Source organism: Hylobates moloch, unplaced genomic scaffold (genome assembly GCF_009828535.3).
Source record: "Hylobates moloch isolate HMO894 unplaced genomic scaffold, HMol_V3 SCAFFOLD_2, whole genome shotgun sequence".
Classification (NCBI taxonomy): Eukaryota; Metazoa; Chordata; class Mammalia; order Primates; family Hylobatidae; genus Hylobates; species Hylobates moloch.
In genome coordinates, this window is record NW_026652277.1 from 135,093,214 (window position 1) to 135,110,200 (window position 16,987).

At 37.9% G+C, this 16,987-nt stretch overlaps 1 protein-coding gene across 3 annotated transcripts in view; it reads right to left on the minus strand.

Annotated features, from left to right (window-relative positions):
* Positions 1-16,987, minus strand: part of ROS1 (ROS proto-oncogene 1, receptor tyrosine kinase) — a 145,518-nt gene that overhangs the window by 34,818 nt on the left and 93,713 nt on the right. For all 3 annotated transcript variants that reach the window (XM_032165650.2, XM_058430549.1, XM_058430548.1), the window contains 4 exons: positions 15,198-15,366; positions 7,377-7,494; positions 4,270-4,460; positions 2,399-2,482 (listed from right to left, as the gene is read on the minus strand). In XM_032165650.2, coding sequence (XP_032021541.1) covers positions 2,399-2,482; positions 4,270-4,460; positions 7,377-7,494; positions 15,198-15,366 — 562 coding nt within the window. The remainder of the gene's footprint in view (positions 1-2,398; positions 2,483-4,269; positions 4,461-7,376; positions 7,495-15,197; positions 15,367-16,987) is intronic.

The window sequence follows — 16,987 nt, forward strand, 5'->3', positions numbered from 1 at the left end:
ACCAAATGTTAGCAGTGGTCTGCCCTAGTTGTAGAATCATGAGTAATTTGTATTGTCTTCTTTATATAATAAGCAGTATTAGTTTTATAATAATAAAATAAATGTTTTTAATATTAAAATACAATTATGTCAACAGGATTGTCATCTGTACTGGACTATTGGCTCAGAAGTTGAAAACAGCAAGCATGCTTTGAGAGATGATCATTAAAATTTGAACTTAATTTCACAGTAGCTTCTATATTCAAGAAGTTAGAGTTTTATTCACATGAAATTCAATTTGAAGGGCTACACAGTGAAAGATCACAAGTACCTTTTGCTAAATTAATTTTTCAAACTTGAAATGTTCTCACCACCTCACTTCACTTTTAAAGGCCCAATGTAAGCCCACATCCTCAATGATGCCTTCTGAAACCTCAGCAACCTCTACTAATCTTTCATATCTGAACTTGAAAGACTAATTGTGCCTCTCTGTGAGTGCTTATCCTATGCACTGTCTTGTTTATTTCATCTATTTTTGTCTTTTGTTATTATTTAACACATATCTTGCTATTTGGCTTTCCATACAGGCATGTCTTACCTCCCTCATTAAATGGCAAGCTCCTGAGGTCAGCAGTTGTATTTTACAGGTTTACATTTTCCTCTACTCCCAGCAGAAGGCTAATGTTATACATTAGATATGACCACTCAGAAGCAAAGGCTGTCAACACTCATTTTAAAAATTGTCTTAATTTTATGTTTATAACGGATGAGTGCCCTCAGCACAATACAAATTTAAAATAATTGTGACTTTTTAATTATTTTAATGACTCAATCTTTTCTCATGCACGCACACGCTCTTACTAGTAAAACCACATGCACTGCTGCTAAAAGCAAAGAAACGAATTAGCTTAGCTAGACTCAAAAATTCGTGAATTTCAAACAGAATAAAGACCTTTAAGTCCTGAGAATGTCAGATATCCATAGGATGTCTTGGAAGCACAATAGGTTGTCTGAAATTATCTCATGTTCATCCACTAGAGTTATGGGTTTAAACAATGGTGATGTACAAGAAACTAAGCAAAGGTCAGCTGAAGGATTCTTCATGTAATTCTCCTTCCCAGTAGGAAAGCAGACAAGCAGTCAAGCCTATATGCCAACTGCCAAATATACTGCAGTCATATGCGTAATTCTGGAGGGGCTGGCTTAGTGGCACAAACATCAGCTGTGCAATACTTAGACTCTCTGGAACCACAGGTTAAAATCCTGGCAGGGTCAGCTGAAATTTTTAGCTTTCCAAGTTTGCTGAAGGAGTTTCACATATTGTCTGGGTGGAATCTTTGAAAAAAAATCTCAAATCAAGCTTCAAAGTGCTTGTGACTCCAATCACTTTGCAGAAAGAATAAAGATTTAGAACACAGTAAAGTGTTGGCTTTCTTTATCCTAAGAGTTCAACTTTACGTTTGTGACTTTTCCGTCAACTTTCCCTTGTAACTTACCCCTATTTGTGAACAAAATAAGCCACAACTTTCTTAATATGTGTTTGAGTGTTCTTTTCTGGTAAGAATCATGCCCTTCTTTTAATGATTCAGTGTGTTGGGGACTCTCAATATTAGCAACAGATAGGGGTCCATATATCTTATCAGCTAAACTCGGACAGTTTGGGGAATGAAAGAAAGTGCTATTATTATTTGTGCTGAAACAGAAATAAACAAGAATGTATGATCACTATGATAACTCTAAAAGTCCAATCAGTACTTGACCATTCCTTTTGAGGTTTGTACTGCATTTTATCATCATTAAAGTAAATCTTCTTAGAAAAAAATAGCTTTCTATCTACCTAACCTAATTTTTCTGCTTTCCTGGTCATTTATAAATGAGCAGGGATTTGAAATAAGCAGATCAGATGTCTGAAAGCAAGAGTGGATCCCACAAGCCAGAAATGGATCTTCTGCAACAGAGGCCCTACTCATTCCAAACCAGCGTGTCTGCTTAGAAACCAAAACTATCCCAACCAAAGACTGTCACTGGCCTCTCATTAATTCTATACTTTTTTATGTACCCAGGGTTATTTTTCTTTTATTTATTTTAAACTATAAGCCACCAAACATTTGTATGCAGTCAGTCAGAAACAAATACTGTTTTAAAGAAACCTAAAAGTTGGTGCCCTTGCAAGTAGTTTTATCTAAAGTATAACATGAAATGTACATGTGTATTTTCCATAAAATAGTTATGCCTGGATCAGAAAACAATTCACAGAAGTTAGTGGTTATAAATGTATAGCCAAAGGTAACAATGTAAATTTTATTAACCTAATCAGGCAATATTTCATGTGGGAGATTAGATCAACTAAGAGATAAATCAATCAGGTATGATTAAGTAAACAGTTTGTTGCCTATTTTTAAAATTCTATTACACTTACCAAAAGTCAGTGGGATTGTAACAACCAGAAATATTCCAACTATAATAGTAAGTATGAAACTTGTTTCTGGTATCCAAAAATCATCTAATAATACAAATCAGAAAAAGAAATTAATTCATAGATAAAAGCTCAGTAGCCCCAGCTCTACCTGAGCACACAGAGTAATATAGCAGAGCTAGCTACTACTGGATTTTTGCAAGCCAGTTGTTTGTTAGACCGTTGGTAGCTTGAAAGCATCCATACAGAGAGTGTTTATGCCATGTGAAATCAAAATCAAGGTGTTTTTGCTTTTTTTGCGAGAGCAACAAACCACTGGAATATACCCACTCAATCTTCTACTTTAAAATGACTGAGGAAACATGTGTATCTTTTTAATAAATTTAGGACCAAGAAATCTCAGTCTTTGGATACTAAAGAGTTGGCATTATTATTTTGTATAATATCTTCTTACATATTCAATTTCATGGATATTAAACTGAGGAATGAACATGGTAATTTCTCTTAGGTAGTTTCAGTTGTGTAGAGGAAAGAAACATGTAGGCCAGAGTCTGGCAAACTATGGCACGGGGACCAAATCTGGCTATAGCATGATTTTGTACCCCTATTAGCTATGAGTAAGTTTTATATTTTTAAAGTGTTATTTTTAAAAAGAAGGAGAAGGAAAAAGAGAAGAAGAGAAAAAGAAGAAAAGAAGAACGTGCTACAGAGATCACATGTAGCCTGCAAAGTCTAACATATTTACTATTTGGTTCTTTTCAGAAAAAGTTTGCTGAGCTGGGTAGCAAACTTTTGTACATAACTAACTAGATAACTAACTATAATATAAATAAGAATAATGTAAGTTTTATATAGCATGTGAGTATGTAAAATGCCATAATTCATTTGACTAAGGAGCATCAGGTAAGCATTATGATGAGTTCATTTAAGTTAAGTCTTGAAGGATGAGAATAATTTCAACTGGCAGAAAATAAAAATAGGAAATCACAGCTAAGGTGCACAGGGTGGGGACCTGTATTCTAGGCTGAGGCAAACACAGGGCCAAAGACCAAGTGACATAAAAACTTTTTACTGGTCTGATATGGCTACGGCACAGACATAAATATTGGAAAAGATAAACCACAATTGGAGGATAAATTACGGAAGACCTTACATGCCACAAAGAAGTTTGTAGCTGATTCTGAAAGCAGTAAATGGAGAGCCATTGTGGGTATTTCAGAGAGGGGTTAAGTAATCCAGCTTGTCCTTCAACTAGATTAACTGTCAGCAGTATGAGTAAGCCAGGGGCACAGGCAAGAAATGATACCTTAAATTAGGAAAGCCAAGGTGGAAAGAGGAAGATGAGAACTCATCAGAGAGAAATCGAGATGGTAAAATCAACAGGACCTGATGACTGAGTAGAGGAAAAAATCACATATGGCACTGAGATTTCCTGCCTATGTGATTAGAAAGACGATACATCATAAACTAAAATAAAATACACAGTGGAAAGGGTAGATATTGGGGAAGAAACAAAGGTCTTAGGCCTGTTATGTATAATGTAAGAGTGGTCATAAGGCTGGTATAATGTGAATAGAATAATAAGGCTGGATAGAACAGATTGTGAACAGCCTTGGAAGCCTAATTAGGAGCATGGAACTGATGTGGTAGGAATTAAGGGGGTGGCTGATTACTATTGGGCAGAAAAATGACATGATGATAATGATGTTTTAGAAAGATCACATCATATGAATGGAATAGTTTAATAGTTTGGATAATAAGATATATATATATATATAGTCACCATTATCTATTGCTAATGTTAAGAATGTACTGATATTTATTACTGAATCTTTAGGTAATAAGCTAGTGCATAGACAGACATGGTAACATACCTCCAACTAATCTAATATTCTCACTGATTCCACTATATTCACCAAACCCTAGATTATTTGCAGCTACTACTCTGAACTGAAATATTCCTTTCAGGTTTTTGGACTTCCATGTGCAAACGCTACTGCAGGATCCATTAAATGTCATCTTCCACCTTAAATTCTGGTTCTGTAAATTATTTGAAGTGCTCTTTCTGCAAAAAATAATAAATACAGAAAATATACATGACAATATACCTGTTATTTCTAGTTGTTCATAGATCTTCTTAGTGACTGAATGCCAGAGAGTGTCGCTTGGCACAATTTACCCTTGACCTCATTCCTCTCCCATAATCTGGCAACACAGATGCTAACAGCATGGTTTTATAGTGATCCTAGTGGGGCATGGAGCCAATTAACTCAGCCCACCAAGAAAGCTGTGAGCAATCAGTGGTGAAGAGAGAGCTGAGTACCTTTTGCCTATACTAATAGCGTGGATAAACTTTCTCCAGAATTCCAAACCTATAAGACAATTATTCCATGATTTTTAACTGGGAAGTTTCTATTTTCTCAATTTTCAGTCTTTTACATTATTTGTAGTTTACTTATGCCATATTTCAATAAAATGCAGAATACAAAATTGATAAGAAAAGTGTGACAGTTCAGCTACCAAAGTTATCATTATATCTGAGATTCTGAGGCTCGTGGCTTCCCTTTGTATTGACCTACATTCCACCTCAAAGTCAAGCCAATTGTTTTTCATTTGAAACATGGAAAGAGCACAAGGGCCAGATTCAAAAGACATAACTGCAATGACTTTTTACAGAATCATCAAAGGCAAGCTCAAGGTCTCCCATTTATGTCTTCTCTAACAATGAAGAACATTTCAGGTCTGAAACTTTTCAGACCGCAATAGTTTTAGGACTTGGTGCCAATCCACAATAAGCTTAGGGATATGTGGGAGAATCTGGTTCTATTCCTGCTAATTGACTCATCCTTCTGAAGACCAACAGAGAGTGAGGGCTGGCCCTCATAAGAGGCAGGGAAAGGGTAAGAACATCGGGAGCAGCAGGGCAGCAGAGTTGGTCACAGCTGTTCCCGGGAGCTGAGGGTCCCTTTAAGGACCATCCTGAGCAAAGCATTAGGACAGAGTGTTTTTACACATTTTGTGAAGTCTCACCTTTAGCATTCGCCATTTCACTGTTTAACCAAACAACTCTGATCCAAAAGAAAGAGGCCCTTGAGAATTTGTGAAGTGGCTCTACACAATGGCCATTGAGAAAAGAAAGAAGAATTCTGATGTTGGTTGAGCACCTTCTATTTACAACATACTGTACTGGGGCTTTACATAATGTTGTTTTAATTCACTGAGTCCACAACAGCCTAAAGAGATGAGATAGATATTATCATCTCCATTTTACAGATGAGGAAACTTAAGTTCAAAAAAGGAAAAGAACAAGGATTTAAACATGGTTTGTGTACTGGATTGAGTCACATCCTCCCAAAATTCATGCCCACTCAGAATATTTTAATGTGACCTTGTTTGGAAATAAGATCTTGACAAATGCAATCAAGTTAAGATGAGGTCATAGTAGTTTAGGGTGGACCCTAATCCAATGACTGGCACTTGCATAAGAAGAGGGAAATTTGGACACAGAGAACACCTTGTGATGCAGGACGTGATGATGACAGTGATGCATCTACGAGCCAAGGAATACCAAGGACTGCCAGCAAACGCCAGAAGCTAAGAGGCAAAGATGGATTCTGCCCCAGAACCATCAGAATAAGCAGTCCCGCTGATACCTTGGTTTCAGACTTCTAACCTCTAGAGCTGTAAGAATAAATGTCTACTGTTTCAAGCCACCCTGTTGGTGGTCCTTTATTGTGGCAACCCTCGGAAACTAATAAGGCTTGTTCAACTCCCAAGTTCATGCACTTTGCACTTCCACTACCCCATCAGCGAGTACACAGATTCTAACTAGAGTGTCCTGACTGAAGGACTTATTTTGAGATACTGAAGTTACAACAATCATTCAGTCATCCTATAGTCCATGTCCTGACAGTGGAGACCTGGAGCAAGGAGTATGCAAAGTATTTAGATGGAGTCATTTTAGTAGCACTTAAGGTGTTACACAGGGTTACACACTAAAGAGGTCCTAGCAAAAACCTGATGTGTGACCTGATTGATGAACATCATTACAGTCACAAACCACCAAGACAGTTCTGCAGATTAGAATGTATTTCACTCTGCATGAAAAGCAGCAACAGAAACTTCAAGGAGGTTTCAATTAGAAATAAGGGCCAAGGGAATTCTCTAGTATGAACAGGAACGTTTTTTAAGGTTATGGGAATGCCAGAGCCAGATGAAGCAAAAATAGATCTAAAGATCAAGTTGCCAGGACTATAATTATTGAAGTGACTTTTGTCCTTGGAACTTCTTAAAAGATGGTTTCATAGTCCTGTGAGAGGAGTGTCTTTGGAATTTGGAATTCTCCCCTCAAGTTGGCATGAAATCAGTCCTTCTGAGCCAGTTATGGTTCATGTGCTCCCCGTACTGGCCACGTCTGAGGCTGTTCATCAGTGGCTGGTTTTCATCGATGGTGTGTTTTCAGTCCCTGGGAACACACTGCAAACTGTAATCTTCCCAATGAATAGAGAATCCTGTGTGACCTCTATACTTCAGACCATTTCAGAACCTGACCTAATTTTACAATATGAAAAATATCTACTTCATCGGCAATTCTCACCAGAGAGTATTCACCTTGTTAAAGCAAATTATCATCAGGAATTTACATGCCATCATCATTTAACGTTAAACATCAGCTAAGCTTTTTAAACAAAACTGATATTAAGTAAATACTGGTTACATGAGCCTGTGATCAAACAATTTCCATAAAGTGTCAATGAGCAGTTAGAGATTTCTGAGAATGATGTGATTTGTTTTATAATTAGCATGCCAAGACCAACATCTAGGAATTGAGCGAAGAACATAATGATGCATGTGAGTCCTTGAACTAAAGATCTTTGTGTTTGTATATAAATACATTTGTATAAATAGTATTACTTTTGATTACTTTATAATTATCTTCTTAGTTCTTTGTCATTTACAAGTACTTTGCAAACACACATACCTTATCTCAAGGATATAGTATATAATTCTACATCCATTATCTTCAGCTTTCTCCCACTGTATTGAATTTTTACTCCCTTCTAGCAATTTGGGAATGCCTGGTTTACTTGGGACTCCAGCTTTGGGGAAAAAAAGAAAATATTGATTGATATGTTTGAAGTATTAATCTTCTGCATTGAAATCTTTCCATAGAATATATTAAGAGGAAAGACAAATAACATTAAAGAAATATTCAGAGGCGGGGTCAAGATGGCCGACCAGAAGTAACTGCGTTCAGAGGTTCCTATTGAAAAAAATCATAATAAGTGTGTGAATCCTTCACTGGCAAGGTATCTAGATTTGCTCATCAAAATTGACTAGAAGGCTGGCGTGACCCACAGAGAGAAGGAAGAGCAGTGAGCCCACCTGAGAACCACACGGGGAAGGGGAACCCCCTCCCCTCTAGCCAAGGGGAGTGGCGAGTGAGCAGGCTACCCAGCCAGGGAAACTGCTTTTTCTACAGAACTGTGCAACTCATGGATTGGAAGATCCCACTCTCGAACCCACGCCACCGGGGCCTAGCATCCCAACCCTACAATGTGCAGATTTGTGCAGATTCTTATGGCCTCTCAGCTGGAATCTGCTTAAGCCTCCCTGGGGGAGGGGTGACCAGCACAGGCTTCTGCTGCCTGCTGTCTAAGCCCTTTGAGCTCCTTGAGGGAGGGGCAGCAGCCAGCACTGGGACTCCCAACTGCCTAACACACTAATCTCCCTGGGTGGGGGGAAATGCAGCATCCATTTCTATAGCTCCAGGCTGTGCTTTTCCCCTGCTGGAGCCAGCGAGGCTGGACAGCTTGGTCCCACGACTTGTTGCCACAACCCAACACACCAGCTGCGGTAGTCAGCGGCCAGAGTCTAACCCTGACCCATCCTTCCTCAGTGGGTGGGGCTTCCCTGCAGAATCTCCAGTAACTGCAGCCAGAGACTCAGGGAGAGAATTCAGATCTCCCTGGGCCTGAGCCCCTAGGGGAAGGGGTGGCTGCAGTCTCTGTGGACCAACAGACTTAGCCTGTCCTCCTGGTAGTTCTGAGGAATCTGGGAAGCCCAGACAAGTGGGCTTCCCCACAGCAAAACACATCCTTTCCACCAGGGGACAAAGTGCTTCGTTAAATGGATCCTCCTCTTGGTGCCACCCAACTGGGTGAGACCCTCCAACAGGGATTGTCAGGACATCCTATACAGGAGCGATCCTACTGGCATCAGGTTGGTGCCCCTTGAGGTCAGAGGTCCCAGAAGAAGGAGCAGACACCCATTTTTGCTGCTTTCCAGCCTCCTTGAGTTACATGTCCAGGTGTGGGAGCAAATCAGATGAATAAGGCCTAAAGTGAACCCCAGCAAACTGCAGCAGCCCTACAGAAGAGGGACGTGACTATTGAAAGAAAAACAAACAAGCAGAAAGTGACAACAACAGCATCAACAACAACAACAACAAGGGCCCCCACAAAAACCCATACAAGGGTCAGCAGCCTCAAAGACCACAACTAGACAAACTCACGAAGATGAGAAGGAACCAATGAAAAAAATGCTGAAAACCCAAAAGGCCAGAGTGCCTCTTCTCCTCCAAATGATCACAATGTCTCCATTAAGGGTGCAGAACTGGGTGGAGGATCAGATGGATGAACTGACAGAATTAGGCTTCACAAGATGGGTAGTAAAAAACTATGATGAGCTAAAGGAGTATGTTCTAACCCAATGTGAAGAAGCTAAGAACCTTGATAAAAAGTTGGAGGAATTGCTAACTAGAATAACCAGTTTAGAGAGGAACATAAACGGCCTGATGGAGCTGAAAAACACAGCACAAGAACTTCGTGAAGCATACACAAGTGTCAACAGCTGAATCGACCAAGTGGAAGAAATGATATCAGAGTTTGAAGACCACCTTATTGAAATAAGACATGCTGACAAGAAGAGAGAAAAAGGAATGAAAAAGAATGAATAAAGCCTCCAAGAAATCTGAGACTTCATAAAAAGACTGAACCTATGATAGCTTGGAGTACCAGAAGGAGATGGGGAAAATGGTAACAAGCCAGAAAACACAATTCGGGATATTATCCAAGAGAACTTCCCCAACCTAGCAAGACAGGCCAACATGCAAATTCGGCAAACACAGAGAACACCATTAAGATACTCCACGAGAAGATCAACACCAAGACACATAATCGTCAGATTCTCCAAGGTTGAAATCAAGTAAAAACTGTTAAGGGCAGCCAGAGAGAAAGGCCAGGTCACCTACAAAGGGAAGCCCATCAGACTAACAGTGGACCTCTCAACATAAACCCTACAAACCAGAAGACATTGGGGGCCAATATCAACATTTTTAAAGAAAAGAATTTTCAACCCAGAATTTCATATCCAGCCAAACTAAGCTTCATAAGCGAAGGAGAAATAAAATCCTTTCCAGACAAGCAAATGCTGAGGGATTTTGTTACCACCAGGCCTGCCCTGCAACAGCTCCTGAAATAAGCACTAAATATGGAAAGGAAAAACTGGTACCAGCCATTGCAAAAACACACCAAAGTATAAAGATCAATGACACTATGAAGAAACTGCACCAACTAGCATGCAAAATAACCAAACAGCATCATGGTGACAGGATCAAACTCACATAACAATACCTACCTTAAATGTAAAGGAGCTAAATGCCCCAATTAAAAGATACAGACTGGCAAATTGGATAAGGAGTCAAGACCCATTGGTGTGTTGTATTCAGGAGATCCATCTTACATGCAAAGACACACACACAGGCTCAAAATAAAGGGACTGAGGAAAATTTACCAAGCAAATGGAAAGCAAAAAAAAAAAAAAAAAGCAGGGGTTGCAATCCTAGTCTCTGACAAAACAGACTTTAAACCAACAAAGATCAAAATAGACAAAGAAGGGCATTATATAATGGTAAAGGGAACAATTCAACAAGAAGAGCTAACTATTCTGAATATATATGCACCCGATACAAGAGCACCCAGACTCACAAAACAAGCTCTTAGAGACCTACAAAGAGACTTAGACTCCCACACAATAATAGTGGGAAACTTCAACACCCCACTGCCAGTATTAGACAGATCAACAAGACAGAAAATTAACAAGGATATTCAGGACTTGAACTTAGCTCTGGATCAAGTGGACCTAGTAGATGTCTACAGAACTTTCTAGCCCAAATCAACAGAATATACATTCTTCTCAATGCCACATGGTACTTATTCTAAAATATACCACATAATTGGAAGTAAAACACTCCTCAGCAAATGCAAAAGAGCTGAAATCATAACAAACAGTCTCTCAGACCACAGTGCAATCAAATTAGAACCCAGGATTAAGAAACTCACTCAAAATCACACAGTTTCATGGAAATTGAACAACTTGCTCCTGAATGGCTCCTGGGTAAATAATGAAATTAAGGCAGAAATAAATAAGTTCTTTGAAACAAATGAGAACAGAGACAATGTACCAGAATCTCTGGGACACAACTAAAGCAGTGTTAAGAGGAAAATTCATAGCACTAAATGCCCACATTAGAAAGCCAGAAAGATCTCAAATCGTCACCCTAATATCACAATTAAAAGAGCTAGAGAGGCAAAAGCAAACTAATCCAAAAGCTGGCAGAAGACAAGAAATAACTAAGATCAGAGAATAATTGAAGGAGATAAAGACACAAAAAGCCCTCCAAAAAAATCAACATATCCAGGAGCCATTTTTTTTTAAAAATAAAATAAATAACAAAATAGAGCTCTAGCTAGACAAATAAAGAAGGAGACAGAGAAGAATCAAATAGACACAATAAAAAAATGATAAAGGGGATATCACCACTGACCTCACAGAAATACAAACTACCACCAGACAATACTATAAACTCCTCTATGCAAATAAACTAGAAAATCTAGAAGAAATGGATACATTCCTGGATGCATACACCAAGACTAAACCAGGAAGAAGTTGAATCCCTGACTAGACCAGTAGCAAGCTCTGGAATGGAGGCAGTAATTAATAGCCTACCAACCAAAAAAGCCCAGGACCAGATGGATTCACAGCTGAATTCTACCAGAAATACAAAGAGGAGCTGGTACCATTCCTTCTGAAACTGTTCCAAACAATGGAAAACGAGGAATTCCTTCCTAACTCATTTTATGAAGCCAGCATCATCCTGATACCAAAACTGGGAAGAGACACAACAACAAACTTCAGGCCAATATACCTGATGAACATTGATGTAAAAATCCTCAATAAAATACTGGCAAACGGAATCCAGCAGCACATCAAAAAACATATCCACCATGAACAAGTCGGCTTCATCCCTGGGATACACGGCTGATTCAACATATGCAAGTCAATAAATGTAATCCATCACATAAACAGAACCAAAGACAAAAATCACATGATTATCTGAATAGATGCAGAAAAGGCCTTTGATAAAATTCAATATCAACATCCCTTTATGTTAAAAACTCTCAATAAACTAGGTTTTGATGGAACATATCTCTAAATAATAAGAGCTATTTATGACAAACCTACAGGCAATATCACATTGAATGAGCAAAACCTGGAAGAATTCCCTTTGAAAACCAGTACAAGACAAGGATGTCCACTCTCACCACTCCTATTCAACATAGTATTGGAAGTTCTGGTCAGGGCAGTCAGGCAAGAGGAAGAAATAAAGGGTATTCAAACAGGAAGAGAGGAAGTCAAGCTGTCTCTGTTTGCAGATGACATGATTTTGTATTTAGAAAACCCCATCATCTCAGCCCAAAAACTTCTTGAATTGATAAGCAACTTCAGCAAAGTCTCAAGATAAAAAATCAATGTGCAAAAATCATAAGCATTCCTTTACACCAACAATAGGCAAGCAGAGAGCCAAATCATGAATGAACTCCCATTCACAATAGCTACAAAGAGAATAAAATACCTAGGAATACAGCTAACAAGGGATATGAAGGACCTCTTCAAGGAAAATTACAAACCATTGCTCAAGGAAATAAGAAAGGACACAAACAAATGGAAAAACATTCCATCCCCATGGACAGGAATAATGAGTATCATGAAAATGGCCATTCTGCCCAGAGTAATTTATAGATTCAATGCTATTCTCATCTAACTACCGTTGACATTTTTCACAGAATTAGAAAAAGCTATTTTAAATTTCACATAGAATCAAAGAAGACCCCATGTAGCCAAGAAAATCCTAGGCAAAAAGAACAAACCTGGAGGCATCATGCTACCTGACTTCAAACTATATTACAAGGCTACAGTAACCAAAACAGCATGGTACTGGTACCAAAACAAATATATAGACCAATGGAGCAGAACAGAGACCTCAGAAATTACACCACACATCTACAACCATCTGATCTTCGACAAACCTAACAAAAACAAGCAATGAGGAAAGGATCTCCTATTTAGTAAATGGTGCCGGGAAAACTGGCTTGCCATATGCAGAAAACTGAAACTGGGCCCATTCCTTACACCTTATACAAAATTTTACTCAAGATGGATTAAACACTTAAATGTAAAACCCAAAACCATAAAAACCCTAGAAGAAAACCTAGGCAATACCATTCAGGACATAGGCATGGGCAAAGACTTCATGACTAAAACATCAAAAGCAATTGCAACAAAATAGACAAATGGGATCTAACTAAACTAAAGAGCTTCTGCACAGCAAAAGAAACTATCATCAGAGTGAACAGACAATCTACAGAATGGGAGAAAATTTTTGCAATCTATCCATCTGACAAAGCGCTAATATCCAGAATGTACAAGGAACTTAAACATATTTACAAGAAAAAGACAAACAACCCCATCAAAAAGTGGACAAAAGATATGAACAAACACTTCTCAAAAAGGACATTTATGCAGCCAATAAACATATGAAAAAAGCTGAACATCACTGATCATCAGAGGAGTGCAAATCAAAACTACAATGAGATACCATCTCACACCAGTCAGAATGGTGATTATTAAAAAGTCAGGAAACAATAGATGCTGATGAGGATGTGGAGAAATAGGAATACTTTTACACTGTTGGTAGGAAAGTAAATTATTTCAACCATTGTGGAACACAGCATGGCGATTCCTCAAGGATCTAGAACCAGAAATACCATTTGACCCAGTAATCCCATTATTGAGTTCATACCCAGAGGAATATAAATCATTCTACTATAAAGACACATGCACACATATGTTTATTGCAGCACTATTTAAGACATGGAACCAAGTCCATCCATCAGTGATAAACCGGATAAAGAAAATGTGGTACATATACACCATGGAATACTATGCAGCCATAAGAAGGAATGAGATCATGTCCTTTGCAGGGACCTGGATGAAGCTGGAAGCCATCATCCTCAGCAACCTAACACAGGAACAGAGAACAAAACACCACATGTTCTCACTCATAAGTGGGAGTTGAACATTGAGAACACATGGATAGAGAGAGGGGAACAACACACACCAGGGCCTGTTGAGGGATAGGAGCTGAGGGGAGGGAAATTAGAGGACAGGTTAATAGGTGCAGCAAACCACCATGGCACATGTATACCTATGTAACAAACCTGCACGTTCTGCACATGTATCTTATTTTTTAAGAACAAATTTTAAAGAAAGAAATATTCAGAAATATTCTGAAATGATTACATATTTTTAAATGAGCATTTGAAGTTTTTACTAGTGATGGATTTGATGAATTAGTGATAAGATTAACAATATATCTCAACTTGAAACAAAATAAGTGATAAATGAAAATAAAGAAAATTATCATAAGTTTTAGAGGATTTTCCCTCCATTCTTTTTTTTAATTTTTTTATTTTTAGTTCTGGGGTACATGTGCAGGACGTGAATGTTTGTTACATGGGTAAACATGTCCTGTGGTGGTTTCCTACACCTAGAAATCCATCACCTAGGTATTAAGCCCAGCATGCATTAGCTATTTTTCCTAATGCTCTCTCTCCCCCTACCCCTCCCCCTGACAGGCCCCAGTGTGTTGTTCCCCTCCTTGTGTCCATGCGTTCTCATTGTTCAGCTCCCACTTGTAAGTGAGAACATGCAGTGTTTGGTTTTCTGTTCCTGCATTAGTTTGCTGAGGTTAATGGCTTCCAGCTTCATCCATATCTCTGCAAAAGACATTATCTCATTCCTTTTTATGGCTGCATAGTATGCCATGGTGTCTATGTACCACATTTGCTTCATCCAGTCTAATGTTGATGGGCATTTGGGTTGATTCCAAATGATTCATTATTGTGAATAGTGCTACAGTGAACATACGTGTGCATGTATCTTTGTAATAGAATGATTTATATTCCTTTGGGTATATAACTAGTAATGTAATTTCTGGGTCAAATGGTATTTCTGGTTCTAGATCTTTGTTCCTTCCATTCTTAATAGAGCTCATCTCAGAGTTAAGGTATATCTTTCAGAACACTAGTTAATTTTTAATGAACTTCTTATATTTTTCATCTCAGTATCTCAAATATAGTAGCTAATAAATATTTTTGAACATTCAGTAACACTATTTTCATATAGTTATCACCACAAAATTGTCTAGCTAGACATGAAATAAGGATACTGAAAGAAGAAGTAGTTTTGCCCAGTTCAGTATCCAGCCAGACCCAGCCAGTATTATTTCATTACTGCCTGCAAGGTCTCCTATATTTTCTCAATTTCTTAATTCAAGTTCTAGAAATAATAATGTACTGCTTTTAAAGAACAATTTCATATATCTCTAGGATTAGTGAAATAAGTGATGAGAAAAGAACTGAAACAGAGTTTTCTGAGTATTGAGTATGTTAGTACTCACCTTTTGTCTTAAAGCTTTCTGGAATTGAGGTGCTATTTTCTCCCGTCTTATAAACCACCACTACTCTGACACTATATGAAGTATAAGGTTGTAGATTTGTGATATTACAGACATAAGCAGGACCTTGGCTGCATGAAGTTTTAACGTGGTAAAACTCATTGTATTTCCACTAGAAAAAAAAGTCACGATTAATATTTTTGTTTCTTTAAGAAAATATTCTTAAAACACAAAAATGTATAGGCTTATAGCAAGTGATTAAAATTTAAGCATTCTTTTCTATTAAAGAATAAGAACTTCTTTATGAATGATCCCAAACATTACCCCACTGCCTATAGTCGTTTTGCTTTTTATGACAAGATATAACTGATTTACATGACTGTTCATGGGAGAAGCTCAAAGTGGGACATACACCTCTGACTATATATCATTGAGGAAGATTCAGAGCTATGACTTCTTGTTATCTCAAAGAGTAGATACCTACATTTAATCAGGATGGCTAAGAATGCAAATCCATAGCTATGGAACAACGATGGATCAAAACAATGGTACTTTCAAATCCCAGGGATTTGTTAATTTCATAGCAATAATATTTTTACATGTTTTGATTACATATTTTGATAAAGAAGTCCACAGTGACTTACAAACTAAGGCTTTTTTTTCCTCCTAACACCCTCTTCAGACATGTAAACAGAATTCTTTATTTTTATACACTGGAAGCCTACATAGCCAAAAGAAGAAAATTTTTGCCCACTATTATGAAGCTACTAGGTAGCAAGGCTAGAAGCTAAATACAGAAAATCTTGTTTTCATTCCACTTTAGATATTGAGCCTCTAATTGCAGCTATCTGAAATTTCTTGCTCTGTGACATTGCTTTTTAAAAATCTGTATATTTGGATCCTTAGTATCATTATTTGAAAATGATAATTTCTTAACATACAAATAGGAAAAGACAAAAAGATATGGCAATTTGTGAAACGTTTTTGGTGTATTTTCCCTCATAGTTTCATAAAAAGGTCAGTTTCCATAAATAAACTTAATTTATACCTTCTTTTTCACTTAATATTCATGAGGTCACATCATTTCATTAAAGGGATACTTTATATTAGTTTTCTATTCAGTAAGGAATGATTCTCTATAGCATTTTCGGTCAGTAGACCACTATGTACAATAAGAAAGGGGAATAAGGGAATGGAAGGAATGAAAACTTAAAAAATATAACTGCTGATGTCAGGGACATTGCCTGCACTAAACTCATAAATGTATCAATCCTGCTGAGACATATAGCTTAATAGCTTAATGAAACAAGTGCATTGAATCCATAATATTTACTGTGAACCTCAGAGAGAGAGAAATTAATTCCTGGCCAAAAAAAAAAAAAAGTCTTAACTCTTTATGGTTCTGTCTCCTTCATTATCTGGTGGAGAAATTACCTATAGTGAATAGTCCAAACCATCAAGAAATTATCAGAGCTCCTTGAAATGTCAGGAGATGTTTGACCAAGGGTACCGCTGGAAAACAGTAGAGTGTTGGCATCACCACAGTAATGAATGTCTGGGCAGACCACCAACTTGGAGAGGTGCCACAGGATATCCCAGTAAATCACAAGGGTGTCAGGACTTTCCATTTGTCAGAAGCCAACAAGTGCAGGGGTGAAGGCTACCATAGAGGGATTTTCAAATTATGTGGGTGGGAGTGAGGGGGAGTGTGAGTTAAGATGTCTGAGAGTTTGGAACTTCAGAAACTTATGGTTCTGATAGGGATTTGCCTGAACAGCTGAGAAAAACACAAT